Here is a 22,098-nt window from a genome sequence, read left to right on the forward strand (position 1 = left end):
TTTTCCAGCCCTGTGCCCCAAAGTATGCATTGTTCTTGGGTCAGTGAGAAGCTAGAGAAGTGAATTTTCTCCCGAGCAGGTACTCCTCTATGTGGCTTTAGGCACAGACTGTCCACTGGGTGCCCCTGCAGTGAGGGTGGGGGCCGAGGCCTGAGGACCCTCTTCCTTGCACAACTCCAGAGGGCACCATCATGCTGTAGCCTGTATGACTGCACATGGCACTCCTTCCTGGCAGGTACCCTCACCCCTCCACAGCTTGTCTTCATGCCTTGTGGAAACTTGCTTCAACAGGAATATACTCTGGCTCACTGGGAGCTTCCAAACTCCCTAGAAGCTGCAAATGCTGGCATGCAGAAATTTGAGGATTTCTGTGCATCTATGGAGAACACCCAGGATAAGGTCTTGAGTCCTATGGACTCTGGAAGCAGGCTGGTAGCTGAGGAAAGCTTCTACTCAGACAAGATCAAGGAGAAGGTGCAGCTGATTGCGGACAGGTACTCTCGGCCCCCAGGGTGAGGGGACTGGAGCCGGGAGGGGCTGCTGCTGCTGTGTGAGGGCTGCAGGCTCAGCACTGTTGCCGCTGTGGCTCTGGCTTCTCTTGCAGGCACGAGAGTAACAAGACGAAGGCCAAGGAGGTTGCGGTTCTTCTGAAGAACAACCTAGAACTCCAGCAGTTCCTCCAGAACTGCCAGGAGGTGAGTCACCGGCAAGGTGGGCCACTGTGCAGGAGATTCCTTTCTAGGGACAAAGTGCCCTAGGGAATGTCCAGAGGGACTCTTTCTAACTCAGGAATCTGGGATTCCATGGGTGGGGAACTCTAAATATTTGATAGCTTATGTCATCCTCTAGAATCTTTAGTTCTACAATTCTTTTTCTTTCTTTATTTCTTTGGAATCTTTTTAAAGTCATCTTTAAATTTGCCAAGTCTGGGACAGGGTTTCTCAAAGAAGGGCCTGAGGACTGTCTATGTTAGAGTTGCTCAAGGCCTGGGTCCAGCTTTCAGAGCATGCAACCTGTGCATTTACACAAGGCCCCATGCTTAGAAGGGCCCCATACTTGGTTTAATGCTTTGCTGTTGCCATCTTGAAATTCTAAATAATTTTGAGTGTTTCCATTTTGCACTGAAAATTATGGAGCCAGTCCTGGCCCTAGATAAATTCAGGTTTCTGAGCCCAAGTGGGGCCCAGATGAATCAGAATTTTAAGGGGTGAGAGAGAGCAGCATTTTCAACAAGCTTCCCAATTGAAGACCTGCTGGCTAAGAAGGTCCCTGCTTAGCCTGGAGCGAGCTGTCTAAGGAAGGCCTTTGACCTGCATGCCAGGTCCCTCCATGAACAGTACTTCCATGTGGAATGGGGCTTTCTTGGGCTTCTTTCTTGCTCCCATCCTCATACCCCTTTCCTCTCAGCCCTTAATGACTGTTTTCATCCACTTCTGCCCTAGGTACAGACCAGGCTTGTATGGCACCAGGACCTCCTGGAAATATTAGATGCTCATTACACTTCTTCCCTCATTGTTAATTATAGGCTCTGCCCTTGGCATCTTCCTCAGATAACATTTTCTCTGTGTTTTTTAATGATTTCTCACCCTGTGGCCAAAAGGTAGATTTATCTGTCCATCTGGGAAGCACTCAGGGATTCCTGCAATAGGCCAGGCCCTGTCCTAGGTCCTGGAAATATGGAGAGAAGCATAAATATGCCTGGTGTCCCACGGCACACACTCTAATGAGAAAGACACACCAGAGCCCATGTTTTAGCCCTGAAACAACTTCCTGTACTGGAAGTTAGGGATCCAGAATTGGAGGGTATTACTCTGCTGTGTTCATACCTCCTCCCCTTGGTCTTCTCCTGCAGCTAGAGGCAGGCAGCAGGTCCTGCCCTGAGCCCCTGGCCAAGAAAGTACACTCAGGGACCACTGAACCCATTCTTTCTGCCCACAGCTCAGTCTCTGGATCAATGACAAGCTGCTGACACCTCAGGATGTCTCCTACGATGATGTGCGAAACCTTCACAACAAATGGCAGAAGCATCGGGAATTTATGGCAGAGCTCGCTTCTCATCAAGCGCAGCTAGAGATCATTGATGCAGTGAGTAAATCAAGAGGTGCAGGGCTCTCTACTCAGATGTGCTCACCTGAATGGGGCTTCAGACAGAGCACAGACACCGTCTTGAAGCTTGTTGGGCGAAATAGAACTTGGGAATGAAAAAACTTCTCTAAATAGTAGTTAAGCCTTCATAACTCCTGGAATAGCTAGTCTTGTTAAGCCTGGTCAGAACTGGTATCTTCTGGGTCCCCTGAATCTGAAGACAGTCAGGACACTGAGGACACCCACGTTAGAGCTTTGGCATCCAGTGTCAGGACAGCAGTTATCTCTGTTCACCTTCCATTAGCCTCACCAGGGCCCCAGCAGTGTCCTGCCCATGTGCAGCAGAGTGGTCCAGGGGACCACTGACCCTCATTGGTGGTGGACAGAACCACCAAGGAGCCGTCATTCACACTCCTTGGAGATTGAGAACCAAGAGTCCCCTCTAAACAAGCTTGCCCAGGGGCCCAAGTCAAAGTGTGGCTAGAGTCAGATCCTCCTCATGTGGTCATCCAGGAAGAGGCAGGCTTATGGTCGATACTGGGTTGTGTCCATAGTGGTAAGGGTGCAGGCTCCGAGCTGGACTGTCTGACTCTTTAACTTCTCTATGCCTCAGTTTCTTCATCTGTGAAAGGAGGATAATAACAGTACCCACCAAGGGTACTGTTACATTAAAGCATTAGAATAGTATTTGGCAATTATTGGACACTCAATAAATATTAACTTTACTAGCAGCGTGTATTCCTAGGCCCAGGTCAGATCATACTGTACCACCCAAAGAAGGTACATTTATGCAGGTGAAACCAGATGAGACAAACTCAGTAACTAAAAGACATCACCAAAGGTTAGCACACAGCCTCTGGGAAGACAAGAGTGGCTGGAACTTAGGGATGTTTCTATCCTGGTTGCACCTGGATGAATCTTGAATCTTTTTTTTAATAAAAAAAAATTTAGTACCACCTGACCCTTGTCTACAGCTCCCCATAGTACAATCTGAGTCATTTGCCCCAAACATGGCCCTTCCTGCCCCTCCTTTTACTGCAAATAACTCTAGGGGTGTATAGTCTTTTAGTTGAGTCTCTCCCAAGTTCTAGGTAGATTCTTTGCCTTACTGACCTCTGGTCGGTTAACCTCTGACAGCCACATGGAGCAGGGCTGCTCCAAGGCTGCCCAGCCTCAGAGGGTGAACTCTCCTTCCTCCCCACACAGGAAGGAAAGCAGCTGATGGAGGAGAAGCCCCAGTTCAAAGACCAAGTATCCCAGAAGCTGGAAGCCTTGCACCAGCTCTGGAATGAGCTTCAGACCACCACGCAGGAAAAGGCCCAACACCTCTCAGCTGCCTGGAACTCCTACCTGCGCTCACAGATCCACGCTGACCTCAGTAAGTGGATCAGTGCCATGGAGGACCAGCTGCAGTCGGACCCAGGAAAGGACCTGACCAGTGTCAACCGGATGTTGGCTAAGCTGAAGGCATGTGAGCGGGTTGTAGACTGGGAATGTTGTGATAGGGGAGATCTTGGGGAGCATATCTGGAACCTTAAAGTAAGTATTCCTTCTGTTCCTCTTAGCTGGGCTGGCCTTTATCATACAAACATGTCTCCTGGTTCATAACCTATCTCCTACCCCTTTGCAGTGGGTAAGAATGGGATCCAGTTGGTTAATAAAAGCATGCAGGAGAAGTATAGGACAGGCATCTGGAGGGAAAGAAAGAAGAGTGGGGTCATCCAGGGAGACTTCCTGGGGGAGGCTGGGCTCAAACTGAGCTTTTAGGGCAGGTGGGACATGAATGATGAAGAGGACAAGGGGCTGCTGGGTGCTACGGCTGGTGCCAACACCATCCCTTGCGTCCCAGCGCGTGGAGGACCAAGTGAATGTGCGGAAGGAGGAGCTGGGGGAGCTGTTTGCCGAGGCGCCCTCCCAGAGAGAGGAGGTGGGAGATGCAGATTTGAACATGGAGAAGAGGTTCCTGGACCTCCTGGAGCCCCTGGGGAGGAGGAAGAAGCAGCTGGAATCATCCAGAGACAAGCTGCAGATCAGCCGGGACTTAGAGGATGAGACGGTGAGTGGGCCAGAGCCCTCAACCACCCAACAGCTGAGCCAGCTGCTGCCATCCAGATAACTGGCAATCATCCAGGGAAATTCTTGGTAGCACACGTCTCGCCATCCTACCGCCTTATCTCATAGGCTTGTTGTGATGATTGCATTAAATATAAAAGTAAAGCCAGTGGTTTTTGAATAGGAACTCACTCATGGACTTTAGGGCCCTACAGACTTACGTTCAAGGTCCAGCTATGTTACCTTCCCCCATGTGACCAGGAGCAAGTTATTTGGAACCTCAGTTCAAAATACCAAAATGTCCCCATCTATAAAATGGAGACAAAACCATGATGGAGTACTGGGACAAACCAGGGAGACATGGCAGGCAAGGCTCTGGCCCACAGTGAGTGCTCAGGAAAGGACGGCCATGACTGTCATCAGCTGTCCCCTTCTGGTCTCTGCAGCTCTGGGTGGAGGAGAGGCTGCCTCTGGCCCAGTCGGATGACTACGGCACTAACCTGCAAACTGTGCAGCTGTTCATGAAGAAGAACCAGGTAAGTCTTGCCTCTTCGGGTCAATCCCCCCTGCCTGCTCCCTGCCCCTGCCCCTGCCCTGCCCTGCCCTGACCTATACAAGGCCAACAACAGCAGATAATTGTTCCTGTTGGTAGCTCTGCAGTCCCCAGATCTCATGAAAAGAGTAGCTTTGGTGATGGCAGAGAGAATGCTGGGACAAACCCAGGTGAGGGAGAAGCCAGGTGCTTTGGGATTTAGGGCCACTCAGACCCATCAGGGCACAGGTGAGTGCAGGATCCAGAGGCCCTGGGGTGTAATGTGCATTACAGCTTCTATATCCCACAGCCTCCCTGAGAGGAGGCCAAGAGCTCCTGGTTTCTCTCCCAGCATTGCCTTGCCCCTCTTTCAGGGCTGAACTCAGACCACTAGGTGTCCTCAGAGTAAGTAGGCCCCATTTCTCTGGACACATGAGGGTACTTGGGCTCAAACCCCACTAAGAAGCCACTAAACTTGGACTTGGAGCCTTTGAAGCCAACATGCATTTGCTGTTTTGCTCTCTCTTAGGCCTAATTCTTAACTTCCATGGGCCTGGTCAGAACTCTGGAAGTGAGCATTGCCACACTTCCTCTTGTATCTTCCAAACAGGCCAGCTACATGGGGAAGGGCTGCCTCCATGTCTGGCTGGGGGCTGACTGCAGACTCTGACTCTGGGTAGAGAGTCCCTCCTCCTGCCGGGTCCGCTCTCTGGGTCAGGAAGTGGGGCAGCCACAGCCATGAGCAAGGAGAGCCTGGGAATGTACCCCAAAGAAGAGCAGTGTACCCTAGAATGCCAGTTGGTCTTGCAGTCCTTTGGGGAAGGAAGGAAGGTCATGGCACACAGTACTTCCTTCCCCAAAGTAGCAGCAGCTGACATCTGTTCATAGAGTCTGTGCATTGGCCTGAATTATATTCAAAGAGGTTTCTTAAAAGTTCCTTTAGGCCATTTGCTTCCAGTTGACAGGATCTAGTCACAGAAGCTCCAGTAGCCACATGCAGGGAGTTGGTCTAGAAGGTAGTAGGTGGGGTTTCTGTTAACATTACAACCTTCAGTCAAAAGAAGGAGGCTGGTAGAAGACAGTATCCTTGGGACCCCAGCATCCTCAACTAAAGTGAGCCAACTTCAGTCCTTCCAACACTGGAGACTTTCAACTCTGTCTAGCCTCAGTAAGTGTTATTGCCGAAAGATTTTTGACTCCTATGACTGCCAGTTGTTATTGCAGGAAAAGGGCAAGACAAATATGTGTGGGGTTTCCCTAACCAAGAAGCGAAAGATAATCTCTTGAGAGAGCCTGGCTGCTGTAGCAAAGACTATTCTAGGCTAGCCCAGCTAAAGCTTAACTTGCATTTAGTCATACACTCAATTGCAATGGTTCACAAACTTCAGTGCACATCAGACTCACCCAGAGGGCTTGTTCACCAGGCTGCGTCCCAGATCTACTGAATCTCAGCCTATGGGAGTTGAGCCTGATAATTCGTATTTCCCTCAAGACCCTAGGTGAGGCTGATACTTATGGTAACTGGGACCCCACTTTGAGAACCACTAATGGCTACCTATTGCAACTTGACTAGGTCCTGCAAGGTGCCACATAAATGCTTCTCAATGCTGCCTGGATGTTAGAATCACCTGGGGGATCTTTTAAACATACAAATGCCCAAGTGCCACCTCTGATCAATTAATTAGGATCTCTGGCGATGGGCCCCTGGCTGTATCTGTTTTCCCAGATTCTTCAATGTACAGCCATGGTTAGGACCACTCTCCTGCCCAGCCTGGCTCCTGCCTCTCTCTAAACCTCCTCTCCCATCACTCTGGGCCTCCTTCACAGCCTCCTAGTTTTTCTGGGCCTCTCTCTGGCCTTTAGACAGTCCAGGCTTACTTCCACCCCAGGAACTTCGTGCCTGCTCTTCCCTCTCCCCAGCAGCGCTCACGCCCCAGATCCCCATGTGGCTGCCTCCTCCTCATCACTCAGGTCTCTCTCAGATGTCTCCCCAGAAAGGCCCTTCCCTATTCCCCAGCGAAGGTGACCATCACACCTCAGCGGACATTCTTTATCTCGTTGGTGTGTTTTCCTCACAGCACCCATTATCCACATTTATTCATTTATTGACAGGTTTACCGTCTGTTTCCTCTATAACAGTGGAAGCTCTATGAGGGCAGGGGTTTTGCTTATTTTATTCCCGCTTGTCCTAGAATATAGACACGGTCCAGTACCTAGGAAATTACTTAAATATGTGGCAAATGAATGAAATCAGGGAAGAGTACACCATAAGCATACTGCACAGGGGTATAAAGAGAACAAAGCATCCCAGCAAGTCAGGTGACTTGTGGTAACTGCTAGTTCTATATACTGTGAATGCTGACAGTCACTATACTGCCCACCCGTACTGCTCTTGCCCCCGCCCTCCAGATGGTTTAAAAGCCATGGGGAAATTTTGGAAAGGTTGTGAGGAGCCAAGAGCCCACCTGCAAGAAGCAGCAGGGCTCAGGCCTCTAGGACCCAGAAAGCCAGTAATGCATGGCCATGGACCCAGTCACCAGAGGGGGAGGAAATGCCTTGTTGGTGATCAAAGACTCAAACAGGAAATAATACAAGGCTCACTGAAGATTTGGGAAATAGAAATGGAGAGAAACAAAACAAAACCCTAACCTGTGAACCAAGGGCAACTGTAAACTGTTATGCATATAGAGCGAAAGCCACTAAAATAAGATATCAAAAGGCTGTTGAAAAATTATTTTCCTCTCCTCCATCACATAGAGCTAAGAATTCAAGGTCCGCTGAAAAATAGAAGAATAGGGAGCAGTCAAGAGCACAGGCTCTGGGGTCAGGGACAGCCGTGCTCAAATACTGGCTTTGCTACTTGCTGCCCTCCCGGTACTTAACGGTGCAGTTTCCTCTTAACCCAGAAGGCTTCAGGAACTAGAAGGGAGAACAATATGAAGTGCCTGGTGCCAGGATCTGGCACGTTGTCTTGGCAGTTTTTATGGCCACCACCTGCTCTGCTCTGGCTTCCCTGAGTGGGAGGGGGCGAATGGTGCCAGGTGCTGTCCACTATCCTGTTGGTGGGAAGGCCTCACCTCTGAGCCCCTCCCCACTGACCACAGACGCTGCAGAATGAGATCCTGGGCCACGTGCCACGGGTGGAGGACGTGCTGCAGAGAGGGCGGCAGCTGGTGGAGGCAGGGGAGATTGACTGTGAGGACATCAAGGAGCACCTGGAACAACTGCAGAGCTCATGGAACACGCTGCGGGAGGCAGCAGCCAGGCGGCTTCAGCGCCTGCGGGACACCAACGAGGCGCAACAGTACTACCTGGATGCCGGCGAGGCCCAGGCCTGGATCAGCGAGCAGGAGTACTACGTCATCTCCGATGAGGTCCCCGAGGTCAGCTCTGGCAGGGAGTGCCAGGCTGGGTGCTGAGAGGGAGAGCTGGAGGTGGGCAGTCAGTGGGCAGTCCAATCCCGTGTCAGTCCAGGTGTGTGGGGAGTGAAGGCAGGGAGGGTGTAAGAGGAACCCCCTAGCTCTCCTTGCTGTCTCTCAATGCATCCTTCTCAAGGCACCCCTCCTTTTGAGAACACCCCCTACAATGCATACTGCAGCCGGTGCCCTGTTTGCCATCTTAGATTTGCTCTAACCCGAGTTCTTCACCTGTTTTGTGCCATTGATTCTGTACTGATGAACTGCTGTGGGAAGGAGTGAGAGGCGAGGTGAGGGGGTCTCTATAAGCTGAGCAGTGTAGGAAGTTTGCGTGGGGCAGAAGGTTGACATGAGGCTTGGGAAGCTGGGTATCAGATCAGAATTGGGAGTCGAGAGGAGTAGAGTGTGGGCATTGCTGGGAACAAGAGTAATAGGAAGGCACGGTTCTCCTGTGGGCGTCCTGCAAGCTGGCTCTGTCCCCTCTTGGGCATCGCTAGGAGCTGGACTGTCACTGACAGTCACTGTCCCCTAGGATGAAGAGGGCGCCATTGTGATGCTGAAGCGGCACTTGCGGCAGAAGCGCAAGTTGGAGGAGTATGAGAGGAACATCAAGCAGCTGGCCGGCAGGGCCCAGAGCCTGATGTCTGCAGGCCACCCTGAAGGGTGAGTGTGCCCGCTGGGGCAGCTTGGCTGGCATGGGCAGCAGGCCAGGGACCCACCAACCAGGATCCCTTCAGGTCCAAGTGGGTAAACAGGAACAGTTCTCATGAAAACTATGGGTTTGAGAAAGCTGCTTTCTGGATGGCTGATTGTCCCCATTCCATTTTGTGCCTTTGTGTTGTCTGAGTAACTTCAAACAGGACCAGCCAAGGCTTATTTTGCAAAATGATTAGAAAATGGAATAGCAAAACTACCCTCTTGGTGAACCAAGAACTCCACTTCTTTGAGGAGTAAGACTATGCTAAGAGACACTGAAGGCTAACTTTGCTTTTCTCTTTACAGCCCAGAAGGTACTTTAGGGTCTCACAGTGTCTTAGCAAAATCCTCACATGGGAGTGAAGGTAGAAAACCCCTACCTGTCTAAACTATTCAGCTGTGGTGGTTGTACGTAAATGGGAGCCTACTGGGCCACACGCCCAGGCTGCTGCACAGACGTGGCCCCATCCTCAGCCACCTTCAGGGCATCCACAGCAGTAGGCCCTCAGCAACCACCCGAACATCTCCCAAGGAGCCCTAAGAATGAGCCCATGGTGCTTCAGGTCCCTCCCTAAGGAGCTAAGCAGGGCCTTTTGCTCCTGGAGTCCAGCTCAGGCGCTGCTGCCCATCAGCCTCCTTGCAAGAAGCATGGAGGCCCTCCACTTTGTCTCTTTGAGCTTCCCAGAGTGAGAGACAATGGCAGGAGGCACCACCTGGGGTGGGGAGACAAGGGGACACATATCTGTCATCCCCTGAGGCATCATAGTCTAAGGGATGGTTCTTTCTGTCCCCAGCACTTCTCCAGGGAAGTTGTAACCATTTGTTCTAACCTCGCTTCCCTATCTTTCACTGCCCCAGGGCTGGGGAGGAGTCGGTAGGTTGGCTCCTCTGAGCAGTTGCTCCTGTTCTCTGTCTGTCTCTGAGTGCCCTCCTGTTTTGAATTCTAGGGAACAGATCATCAGACTTCAGGGGCAAGTGGAAAAGCATTATGCAGGGCTAAAGTTCATGGCAGAGGAACGCAAGCGGAAGCTGGAGAACATGTACCACCTGTTCCAGCTGAAGAGGGAGACAGATGACTTGGAGCAGTGGATTGCAGAAAAGGAGCTGGTGGCCTCTTCCCAAGAAATGGGGCAAGACTTTGACCATGTTACTGTAAGTACTCACTGTGACTGCTTTGTCATTCTCGAATACAGTAGACACAGGAGCCGTGTTTCCAGACACACACACACACACACACACACACACACACACACAGACCCTGCGAGTTGCAAAGTGCTGCCAAGAGATACAGGTGCACCAGTGTGAATGCAGGCCACCTGAGGAAGGTGTGTGAGGGCACAGCTCCACTTGGGACAGTCTTCAGCTAGGGTGATTACCCCACCCTACCGCTGAGCCCCAATAACTGCATTTCTGTTTATGCAGCTGCTCCGGGACAAGTTCCGGGACTTTGCCCGGGAGACAGGGGCGATCGGACAGGAGCGGGTGGACTACGTGAATGCCATCATTGACCAGCTCATCGACGCGGGCCACAGCGAGGCGGCCACCATCGCCGAGTGGAAGGATGGGTTAAATGAGATGTGGGCAGACCTGCTGGAGCTTATTGACACACGCATGCAGCTGCTGGCCACCTCCTACGACCTGCACCGCTACTTCTACACAGGCACCGAGATCCTGGGCCTTATTGATGAGAAGCACCGCGAACTGCCTGAGGATGTGGCACTGGACGCCAGCACCGCTGAGTCCTTCCACCGGGTGCACACTGCCTTTGAGCGGGAGCTTCACCTGCTGGGCGTGCAGGTGCCTTCTGTCCCTTGCTGCCCACCTGCAGGCTCCAGGACCTGGTCTTTCCCAAGACCAACTCCCTGGGGCCCAGAGATGTCAGGTCCTCTCCCGGCTTCTGGAGATGAAACCTCTAGGATGGTCACCAGGAGATTTCACCTCCTTGGAGAGGCAACAGCTCATGGCAGGAAAGCGTGGAGTAGTGGCCTTCAGACATTTTTTTTAGCTTCTAAAGTAGTTCTTTAAACTAAAACTTCACAAAAACCCAAGGTATAAAATACCTGAAAATGCACCTTCTCTGGCTGCACAACAGCATTGTTCATGAACACATGTGTAGCACTTTTGTAGCACCAGGTACTGGTCTAAGCATTACAGGTGGTCACCTAGTCCTCATAGCCACCTTCTGAGGCAAACATTGTTTGCATTTAACAGGTGATGAAAGGAAGGCATAGAGAGGGAAAATAAGTTGCACAGGAACATGCAGATAAGCAGTGAGCCAGGATTAGGTCCTGGCAATCTGGCTACAGACTCTGCCTTCAACCACCAGGCTGTTCAGCCTGTCCCCATGGGAGCTGGAGGGCCCCCAAGATCTGCTTAGACCCCTTCCTCCCATCACTGGGGTGGTCCCCAGAGGCACCTCCACAGGTCCATAGGGTTCCACCAAAGTTGGTGTGATAGAAAGGGCAGGGACAAGGGGCCCCAGCTGCTGGGGGCTCCCCAGGCTTCTGTGGAGTAGGAGAGAGGGCTGGGCTGGGCAGTCCCACACCCACTCAGGGGGGCTTGGGGATAGAACACCAAGGTAGATTGGGCCCCTGGTTTTCCCGGAAGGGGACTTCTCACCGGTGGAGACTGGTATGCTGCTCTTGTGCAGGAGCCCCTGAGGCAGGTGCAGCCCCACTGAGGTCTCAGGAATGAGGCTTCATTGCCATGGGGACAGCCTCAGGTGGGTTGGTACAGCCCCTCCCTGGAAAGGCCACCTGCAGAGCAGTTAAGAACAGGGATTCAGGAGCCCTCTGGTCCTGGCTGTACCCCTCTACTACTGTGAGTGATTAGCCTCCCTGTGCCTCAGTTTCCTCATCTCAAAAATTGGAATGATGACAGTACCTCTTTCATAGGGTTGTCAGAGATATGAAGAGAGCATTAGACATAGAGTTTAGAGCAGTGGCTGGTACATAGTTACTCTTACCATGGTACTTCTGAGGAGGCCAAAAGGCATGGAGTCCCTGTCACTCCCAAATGCTCATCAAGGCCCAAGTGGTAGCTTGGGTTGGTAAGGCCAAAGCAAGGAGCCTTCTTCCCCAGCCCTGAGTTGGTAGAAGGCCAAAGGTCCTGCCTTCCAGCAGTGCCCTGGGGCGGGAGGCCAGGAGCAGACAGACCCTCTCACCATCGGAGCTTGAGACATGTCTCTCTGGGCACCAACGTCCTGTTTTGCCTGACCACAGGTGCAGCAGTTCCAGGACGTGGCTACCCGGCTGCAGGCGGCATATGCTGGGGAGAAGGCAGACTCCATCCAGGGCAAGGAACAGGAGGTGTCTGCTGCCTGGCAAGCACTGCTCGACGCCTGTGCGGGACGCCGTGCCCAGCTGGTGGACACGGCTGATACATTCCGCTTCTTCAGCATGGCCCGAGACCTCCTTTCCTGGATGGAGAGCATCATCCGGCAGATGGACACCCAGGAGAAGCCCAGGTGAGGGGGGTGTCCTCAAGGCAGCTACTTTGTGCCAGATGCTGGTGGGCTAGGGCGCTGCCCTGGGGCTCCTCCTTAGAAGGACAGCCCTGATTGGTGGGGACACAGGAATCCCCAGGGGGCCACCATAGGCTGGGTCCAGGCAGAAACTGAGTGGCTCAGCTTCTGCTAGGAGAGCCGACCATTTCAGAATGGAGGGAGCCCTGAGAATGGCGAGAAAGACCTCCATCATTTAGATTTGGCAGCGGGCAATGACCAGGGCTGTCAGTGAAAATAAGTAGTTCATGCATCCAAAGCTAGGCAGATCCAAAACTGTTTACTTTTCTCCCAGTCCTGGGATATGGGGGGTTACTCCCCCAAAACTCAGAAAGTAGCTTATTGTGCATGAGCGGTAGGGGCAGGCACAGGGACAGTGAGAGCCTCAACAGGGATCCGCTATCTGCGTACTTTGTGTCATGTTAGCAATTATTGCTGGCCCATCTCTGTCCCTTTGCCCCTGGATGCCTGTCCTGATGGCCAAGTTTTTATATGTAACATCTTCATTGAGATGTAATTAATATGCCCTAAGATTTAGCCATTTAAAGTGTCCCATCAGTGGTTTTTTTGTATATTCACAATTGTACAACTATCACCATAATAGAAGTTTAGAAGATTTTCATCACCCCAAAAAGAAACCCTGTACCCCTTAGCAGAGATCCCTCTCCATTGCCCCCTTTCCCCAGCTCTGGCAGCCACTAATCTGCTTTCTATCTCCCTAGTTTGCCTATTCTGGGCTTTTCATACAAATAAAATCATGTAATTGTGGTCTTGGGTGACTGGCTCACACAACAAGGTTCATCCATGCTGCGGCATGTATCAGTACTTCATTCCTTTTAGTTGCCAAATAATATTCCCAGGATTCTTTTGGGGTCCCTGCACCCCTGTCCACACCCTGCCAGCTGACCAACAGAAAACACTAGAGCATCAGTGTTCCTGCTATAGGGCTAGGCTGGCAGAGGGCATCCTGGCTGGTTAGACTCCAGGAAGGTGGCAAGAGGCCCCCTAGTCAGGACCTGGCATCAAGCAAGCCAGAGGCATTCAGTTTCCTTCTTCCCCAAACTCTCTCCCGCATTCCCACCCCCGCCCCCACCCTCTACCCCACAGGGATGTCTCCTCGGTGGAGCTGCTCATGAAGTATCACCAGGGTATCAAGGCAGAGATTGAAACCCGGAGCAAGAACTTTAGCACCTGCCTAGAGCTTGGCGAGTCCCTGCTGCAGCGGCAGCCCCAGGCCCCAGAGGAGGTGAGTGGGACAGTGAGTCGGAGACAAGCCCCTTTGTGTCCTAGCTCCCCTCTTGCTGGGCCAGACGGCTTCCTGGGAGAGAGCTGTGGGCTGTGGTTTTCTGAGACAGCTCATACCCGTCTCCCTCATGGAGCAGTGGGCTGTGCTCAGGCCCATGGAGCAGAGCCCCACCAAACCCATGCAAGGCATTGGCAGGGCGAGCAAGTCCATAACCCACCTGACTCCTACCTGTGAGCAGGCTTTGAAGTTGGCAACAGCCTATTTCCTAGGTCAGGCACACGTGCCTCAGAGAGGTTAAGTAACTTGCCCAAAGTTACACAGCTCACCAGTGGCAGGACCAAGACTTGAATCCTGGTCTGTGTGACCAAGCCCAGCATTCTTTGCAAGACCCATCTGCACTTCCTCAGACAGCAGGGAGAGTTACCAGAGCCTGAGCTTTTCTCCATTCTGCCCCACAGATCAGGCAGAAACTGGAGCAGGTGGTGTCCAAGAGGAAGGAGATGAACGAGAAGTGGGAGGCCCGTCAGGAGCATCTCTGCATGTGTGAGTATGGCCTGGAGGCGGGACCTGGGAAGGCAGGGGCCAGACCTCTGCCGGCTGTGCCAGGGAGGGATGGTGTCACAGCGCAGTGATCTGCACCACTCATCAGCCAAGGGTCTCAAAGGTCCACGAAGAAGACACACTGCTGAAAGGCCGCCTCCAGCCAGCCCAGCGCACCCTTCTCTGCCCCACCCGTCCCCCACCTCATGCCAGGCTGGTATCCCCATTGAGCTGTGGCCTGGGGAGGGGTCAGGTCTGGCTCCAGGGCCTCCCAGCTCCAGCCTCCACAGCTGGAGACTAAGGAGAGAAAAGCCCACCCTGGGGTAGGAGTTGCAAGCCAAGGCCTGACCTGGTGCTCTGGCTGCTTAGACATGATTACGTGAGACAGGCGAGGGCTGGAAAGAGTGTCCAGGTCATAGAAACACTCCTCAAAGGGAGACAGCTAAACTACATTTTGTTTTCTAACTAGAGTTGATTTTAATTAATGTGTTTTTCATATATAACTTTCAATGGAGATGAGGGAGGAGTGACCTCGGGCAGCAGGTCACCCCTGTGCAAGGTGTCTGCATGGTGCCTGATGCCAGCCACATGTTTGCCTGCTGAGCAGTCCCCGAGGTCCTGGCAGGAGCAGAGCGCTGGGAACTGACGTGCGCTGGACCTGGGGCTGCTTCTTCTTGGCAGTGCTGGAAGTGTGCCGCTTCTCGAGGGACGCCTCCGTGGCTGAAGCGTGGCTGATCGCCCAGGAGCCCTACCTGGCCAGCCAGGACTTTGGACACACAGTGGATGGTGTGCAGAAGCTCCTCAAGAGGCATGAGGCTTTTGAGAAATCCACAGCCAGCTGGGCGGAGCGCTTTGCCGCCCTGGAGAAGCCCACCACGGTGAGCTGAGGGCAGCCATGTGGTAGGGTACCTCCAGTCAGGGAACTTTTAGTGATCAGGCACCCAGGGACAGTGTGAAAAGCTTGGCAAGGGAGGGGAGTGGGAAGAAAATAGGAGAGGTAGAAGTATTGCCTTTTGAGTGCAAAAGACAAAAGGAGCAAATGCCGCACCCAAATGTGTATTGTTGTGGGGGGAGCGGTCTTTAGAGAAAGCTTGTCTGACGGCAGGCTCCCCTCCGCAGCTGCTCTGACCCCTGGGCCTTTTCCTCTCCTAGCTTGAGCTAAAGGAACGCCAGACCCCGGAGAGACCCGAGGAGGAGACGGGGTAAGTGAGGGGAGGACCAGGCTTAGCTGAGCATTCTGCCAAGGGGGATGGCTGGGAAGGAGGAGGGAGAGAGTACTTTTAATCAGAAACAGGCCCCCTGATGTCTGAACAGTACCCTTGTGACCTCTCACACCTGGGCCACTCACTAGTCAGAGAAATATGAAGTATTTAAAGTCTGAAGGCAGAGAGAAGCTGCCCCCAAACCACGGGTGACCTGAAGACCCAGCACAAGCAGGACTCAGTGGGGAACTGCAGAATCTCCTCCCCCTGCCCCGGGAACCACCTGAACATGTGCCCCAGAGGCCATTCTGTGTGGAACTGTGTCCATTTCTAAAGCATCTGCCTTTGCAGTAAGGCAGATCAAGTGGCTCCTTGCCAAACACCTGCCAGGCTGCCAGGAGGCCTGGACAGGGTGCTACTCATTGCGTGTTCCCTGTGGGAGAGAATGGGAAGCCAGGCCTTGGAGGTGGGCACTGGCCTCAGGAGGTGCTTGTTTCTAAAGAGGGGCTGTGTCTTCCGTAGGCCTCAAGAGGAGGAAGGCGAGACAGCAGGGGAGGATCCCCAAGGCCCCCATCACACGGCCACCAAGAGAACGTCCCCGGTCAGTGTCCTGTCCCTTATGTCTGGCTCCTTGGAGTCCTTGCAGTCTTATCTCTAGTAGGCTCTGCTGGGGCAGAGGGCGAGGACAGACACGCACTGCTGCCTCCCCCAGCTCCTTCTGACCTTAGATTTTTATTGATTTCCGGAATAATTCCCCTTCTCCCTTCAACCCAGAAGAAACTGACATGCCAGTCCACTGACATGACTGTTAGTTTGGTTTATCTAGTCTAATAAATTTTATTGTATAAATACATCACCTCTACATCAGGGGAAACCGTTTACACAGGGATGATTCATCTTTATACACCATCCTTCCCCCATTTTTCCCTCTCACTCCATCCTTAGCACAGTACCCTCTACACACACACATTCCCAGGGACCATCAGGTCTCATCTGTCCCAGCCACGGGCACGTAAGGCAGTGAAATGGGGACACCCCCTTCCAGCACAGTCCTCCATCCCATCAGCGCCCTCTCCCCTTTGCACCTTCCAGGCCTGATGCCTGTGGATCAATGAGTTTGGATATAAAGCAAGCTGATTCTGAGGCAGTAACAGACTTGATGGAGCCCTGGAGGAATGAGGGAAAGCTCCAGGGCTGTGGGTCCCAGGCAAGTCAGCACAGCCTGTAGAAAGGAGGGTGTGTCAGAGTCCTGGCTAAGGGGAGGGAGGTGGGACAAGACAGAGCAGCTCCCAGGGGCCAGGGCATCTAGTTTCAGAACCTTGCCTGGAATAGGTCCCTTAACTAAATGGACCTGGGGTTGGGGGCTCTGTGCAGGGAGCAGGTAAGCCGGCTTTTGGGGAAATGCCCGGGGGAGCGGCTTAGAAGGAAGCAAGAATTCAGCATGTGCCTTGCATGGCTCCACCACTGCATGGACCCCACTTCTCCAGCTGCCCAGTCGAACTTGCCTGAACCTTCAGGGGTTTAGGGAGATTGGTATCCTAGGTGGAAATTTCTGATACACCCCCACACACACAAAAAAAAATGGGCATTGAGTGAGCATTTCCTGTGAGGACCTTGTCAGGTCCAGATTTCAGCTCTCCCCACACTTCTGTGAGACACACACTCGTACTGCGAGCTCCCTCTGCTGCCTCTAGCCTGGCCAGAGGCCTTCCTTTCTGAGCTGCACCGGCCCTTCGTGTCCAGCAGAGGGCAATCCTGAGCCCCCGCTAGAGGGTCTCTCCCCAGAGTTCCCTCCAAAGCGCCTGTCATCACGTGTGGGGTCTCTGGTGGACTAGGTCCCAGCCCCCTTTTCCCAGAAACAGCCCCCACCGAAAGGACAGAGAACCCTGTGGGTACGGACTGTGCCTGTCTCCTGTACCGCCTGCGCTTCAGCTGTACGCCTCATGTGTCTGCATGCAGTGGTGTCCCAGGTCTGCAGGCTCCTCTGGGACCGCCTGTGGGACTCCATCCACTGTTTGTCTCGTGTATGTCTGTGGAATGTGATTACATGTGTATCAGAGCTGCCTCCACCCGACGCCTGAGTGTCTCTGGGTTTGGGGGGAAATAAAACCTGCTTGGACCTGAGTGTGTCTCTGGGAAGGAGTGTGAACACTTTTGAGAGCCTTCCCGGAGAGCCAGCCCGCCCCCAAGACGGAGCACAGGCCTGTGCCTGGGGCCAGGGAGAAACCAAATGCTGAATCGATGAACACTAGGCCCAAGGCCTCATGGAAACAGATTTCTGGCAGCTGCTGGTGAGTTTTCATGAGGATCACCGAACTCCAAGGGTGGGCCTGATCTGATACCCAGTTGGACTTTGATATGAGAAGAGAGGAGAATGGGTCCCATGCAGGTGGGAAACCTTTACAGAAACCACAGGTCTCTCCCAGGAAGGGCTGGCTATCTTCTGACCCTTCTTTCAGGGATAGGCCTGGGTTACAGTGGCTCTCCTGCTGTCCATGTGTGTGGTCCGGCATCAGTGTCCTGTGGATCCGTGTGGTGTTGCTTCATGTGGAACCCATCCCTAGTGCATGCCAGCTTCCTGCTGGGGGAGCATACATGAGTGGACTCGGTGCCTGAACCCCTGTCCAGTGCACTGAACACCCCAGGGCAGCCCACCTTAAGGCCCGAGCCCAGTCCTCCCTTCCCAGGTGTGTGCATGCACACGTGTACACACAGGGACTAGGCTGCCATTCCTGCACCAGTCTCTTCCTCAAGCACATCATTATACACACATCACCTCCCCCACCTCTTACCTTTCCTCCTAAGAGAGTGTTCTGGCAAAAACCAATCCCTTCATACAAGGAAGTATGCTGGTGTATGAGAGGCCAAGCAGAAGGAAGAAAATACTATAAAAACCAAATGCCTGAAGCGGAAGTCGGGATGTTGGGTTCTTGTCCTTAATTCTGCTGGAAATTTCTTGTATGATTTTACACAAACAGCCTAATTCTCACTGGTCTCCATGCTATCTCTGTGGGATTATAAAAGGTCCAGGACATTCCTATATGTCAACAATGTACCTAAATAAAAGGGGGGGCTGGGTGGGAAGCGGGGCCTGCTCTGGAAACGGCACTGTAATGACGTGAGTGACATCCTTGCAAGGGGTTGGTGCTCCTGGGCTTTGACAGTAAGAAAAAGTCTGTCTTAAGGGTTTAGCTAGATCCCATCTGCAGTGCAGGGGGGCCTCTAGGGTGTGAGTCCCCTCCAGAGAGCACCTGCTGGGTGCCATTCATTATCAGGCCCCTCCATCGAGTTGTCAGGGAAAGCTCTTCCCCAAGCACAGCGTGCAGATGTCACTCTTGCCATGACCTTCCAAGACTGCCTGCAGCTGGCTTTCCTGGAGGGAGGACCAGGCATCTCATTAGGGATGAACATGGGGACTCAAGACTCCCGGGCCCCTTGCCCCTTTCTTCCCTAGTGCTGGGTGTTGCTGTGGCTCAATGGAAGTCCCCAGTTCTTGCAAACACGAGGGTCTGTGCCTGAGGGGCTGAGCGGGCACAGGGAAGCAGCCAGTGCTCAGCTGGCTCCAGCTGCTATCGCCCCCTTGGCAACCTGGTCAACTCCCTCCAGCAGCAGTGGTCTCCCTGGCAGGCAGCCTGGGGCTTTAATCAGTGGCCGGAGGCTGGGCTCCGACAGCCTTGGCCGGAAGGTCTGTGGGTGTGGAGGCAGCAGCTGTGGTTCTTGCCTGAGCAAGCTTTCCCAGTCCTTCTCCCTCCCCTGACGGGCTGAACTGAGCTGCTGTTTCAGGCATTTTAGAGCAAATGCAAATCATGTGTGTATTCCTAATGAGCCAGCAGACTGGCCTGGAAAGAATGTAAGCTTTCTCCTAAACCTGGGAGTGTCCCTGTCTCCCCAGGATGCCTGCATCAGTGTGACAGGGGCATGTCTGCCTGCAGTCTGGCATCGTGCTCTGGGCCTCCTGGCTCCCCAGAGAAACTTGCTCTTGGCTTTTTCTGGACAGCTGTTCATGGCTGGCTGTGCCCAGCTCTCTACGCTGTGGTCAGACATGATTCTTCTAGCCCTGCTGCTCTGAGGCTTCTAAATTCTTCCAAGCTGTTCTTTCTTCAGAGCATCGCAGGTCCTGATGGACTCAGGACACGACTCACTTAACACTGGAGGCCTCTCAGAAACGGGTCTGAAGCTGCCGACTTGACCTCTGGTGTCAGGTCTGCACAGGGATCCGTGTCTTCTAACTCTTCCTGGTCCTTCTAACTCTGAATGGCTGGTTCCAAGTCACCGAGGAACCCCCAGCTCCTCCAGGAAGTGCCCACCCCGGTGATGGGAATGCTGAAGAAGGGTCAAGGAAGCCTTTCTCCCACTCATGAGGCAGTGGCCCAGTCTCCGCCTCTCCATACGAGGGGACCCTGCACACTCCTCTCCCCTCACCTTACCTGGTGGCTTTCTGCTCTCTGTGCCCTCCTGCCATCTTCTGGTTCCCCAGTTGTCATCTCAGCAGGGCTCTGGGCACAGTGTTGAGCCACCCTGCTCTCTCACCCCACTCGTCATGAGAGCCCCTCGCTGTCTGCCCCAGCCCGAGCTCCTTCCCCTGTTCAGCGACTGGTCACTCTCTGGAGGCGTTGGTCTCTGCTCACCGTAAGTTACCATCTCTTTAGCTCCTCTCAACCCAACAAACCATCTTTTTCTTCTCTTGCAAACAACTATTCACTGAACAGCCTTCCCACCTGCCTGCTGCCAGCCCGTTCACTCCTCTCCCAGAGGACAAGAGCCCAGACATCAGACACTAGGAGAGGGTACAAATTCTTGGCTGCAAAGGGCCAGCTCCCCCCACCCTCCAGTCTTGAGGTGCTATTTGGTTGCCTAAGGTATTCAGCCAAAGGTCTTGTCTGGCCCCATGCCCCTCTTCCGGCCCCTTCCAGTGTGGTTCTGACATGATCAGGCTGCCCCAGCCAATCAGCCACGAGTTTTACTTAAGCCAAGCTTGTCTCATACACGCCATGAACCCCATCAGATAGGTACTTTCCTCTGGAACAACAGTACCACCCCCACATCTTGCTGCAGGATTTAGTGGGAAGAGCACAGAGTTTGGGACCAGACAAATCTGTATCCTCAACCTGTCATTCAGGAAATGTGACTGAGAGCAAGTTACTTGCTTTCCCTAACCCCCAACTTCTTACATCTGTAAAATAGGGGTAGTGATAATCCCCACCTTGCAGAGAGGGAGTGAGGACCAGAAGAGAGATTGTAGGTAGAACATCTGGCACCTAGTAGGTGATTATTTAAGTCTTCACTTTTCCTTTCATTATTTCTCCATTCCTCATTGAAGTCCTTCATCTCATAAAAGAACGTATCCTCCATATGAAGTCTAACGTCCATTGCCAAAGCCCTTCCACACCAACCTTCCTGGAGTGCCCCTCCCTTGAGACCCCTGCACACACACTCTGGGCTCAGTCCTCGTGGTGAGATAGGTGGGCAAGACCACTGCATGGCTAAGGCCGTATAGTTTCTGGAATGTATCCTCATGCCCTGGTACTCTCTTGCCAGCATTTCCTTTAGAGAGAAGCCCCCTCTCTTGTGTTTACTTACTTATTAATGTATCTGGGTTCACTGAGCATCTTTTAGAACCTTCAGAACACCCTGTGGTCCCACCCAGGCTCTCCCGGGAGCTGAGGGGTGTCTGTGTGTGGGGCCTCTCCCACCTGCTGGTTGAGCCTGGAAGTACACCTGCTACTCCTCTAGTCCTGAGAAGAAACATCCCCCATCCTACCCCAATTCCTCTCTTCTTGAACTTCCTTTGTGGGGATGACCCTCAAGTACTGCCTGCTTTCCCCACCCCCACCCTTCCTTGCAAGGCAGGAGCCTAAAAAGTCAAGTTTGGAAGACTCTGAGGTGGCTCTCCCTGCCCCCCAGGAGCTAGGGCCTCCCCTGTTTGACTACACTCCTGTGAGGTTCGGAGAGGCTCTCCTGACTGCGCCCTTTCTTCCTCTAATGTCCGCCAACCAGCAGCCAGTGCACGTGCACCCGCCCTACTGCCCCAAGCCAAGGCTTGGCTCCGCACGGAGGGCAGCGCCTCCCCTTTCTGACCCTTCCACCCTGGGCCAGTCTCCTTCCTGCTGTCACTCTGGACACCCAGCCACCCCAGCCCGATGCCCAGAATTCCCTCCAAGCAGCTGGAACCCCCACCTCAGGTGTCCCCAGCCCGTTTGGGTGGTGTTCGGGGCTGCGCGCCCTCCGCAGTGTGGGTGTCATTGGTGACCCGTCCTAAGGACCTGAGAGCCGAGCAGCAGCCTTCCACCTTCAGCACAGAGGACAGGAGGGGCTCTTAGGTCATCCCACCTATCCAGGGCCTTTCAGCAGAACCTGCCTGTCCCTGCAGCCACGGGAGTAGCCAGCTGTGCGCCCCAGCTCCTCAGCCACATCTCCTGGAGCGCTGCTGTCCTTGCACCCTCTGCCGTAGGGCAAGGCATAATCTCCATATAAGAGCATGGCCCGATTCCGGAGCAGCAGGACTGTCACCACCTCCCCGCCCTTCCCCAGATCTCTATTAGAAGACCAGCACAGAGCATACTTCCCCCTGGGGCCTGGGAAATGAGGACCCTTCTGCCCAAACCACGCCCTCCTCTCTCTCATCTGTGTCCCCTCCCCAGCCCAGAAGGAAGAGAAGGGCTGCCAGCTTTGGGCCCGGGATGGGGCAGGGAGGCCATGGCTGCCAAACACATCCACCTCCCAGCCACCTTCTTGGCTCCTCCTCAGGCTTTGACCTCCAAGATAGAGGGGGCAGGGCAGATCTTAAAGGCCTCCATATGAATGCTTAAGAGCACAGAATGAATCTT

The 22,098-nt window shown here is 53.4% G+C and overlaps 1 protein-coding gene across 2 annotated transcripts in view; it reads left to right on the top strand.

The window, feature by feature from the left end:
* SPTB (spectrin beta, erythrocytic) overlaps positions 1-22,098 on the top strand; it is a 107,339-nt gene that overhangs the window by 79,482 nt on the left and 5,759 nt on the right. For both annotated transcript variants that reach the window (XM_017660418.3, XM_017660419.3), the window contains 16 exons: positions 292-494; positions 605-695; positions 1,939-2,085; positions 3,292-3,552; positions 3,935-4,141; positions 4,584-4,673; positions 7,774-8,052; positions 8,618-8,748; positions 9,729-9,933; positions 10,204-10,578; positions 12,003-12,247; positions 13,391-13,529; positions 13,988-14,072; positions 14,751-14,947; positions 15,222-15,271; positions 15,794-15,872. In XM_017660418.3, coding sequence (XP_017515907.3) covers positions 292-494; positions 605-695; positions 1,939-2,085; positions 3,292-3,552; positions 3,935-4,141; positions 4,584-4,673; positions 7,774-8,052; positions 8,618-8,748; positions 9,729-9,933; positions 10,204-10,578; positions 12,003-12,247; positions 13,391-13,529; positions 13,988-14,072; positions 14,751-14,947; positions 15,222-15,271; positions 15,794-15,872 — 2,784 coding nt within the window. The remainder of the gene's footprint in view (positions 1-291; positions 495-604; positions 696-1,938; positions 2,086-3,291; positions 3,553-3,934; positions 4,142-4,583; positions 4,674-7,773; positions 8,053-8,617; positions 8,749-9,728; positions 9,934-10,203; positions 10,579-12,002; positions 12,248-13,390; positions 13,530-13,987; positions 14,073-14,750; positions 14,948-15,221; positions 15,272-15,793; positions 15,873-22,098) is intronic.

This window comes from Manis javanica, chromosome 8 (assembly GCF_040802235.1).
Source record: "Manis javanica isolate MJ-LG chromosome 8, MJ_LKY, whole genome shotgun sequence".
Taxonomy (NCBI): domain Eukaryota; kingdom Metazoa; phylum Chordata; class Mammalia; order Pholidota; family Manidae; genus Manis; species Manis javanica.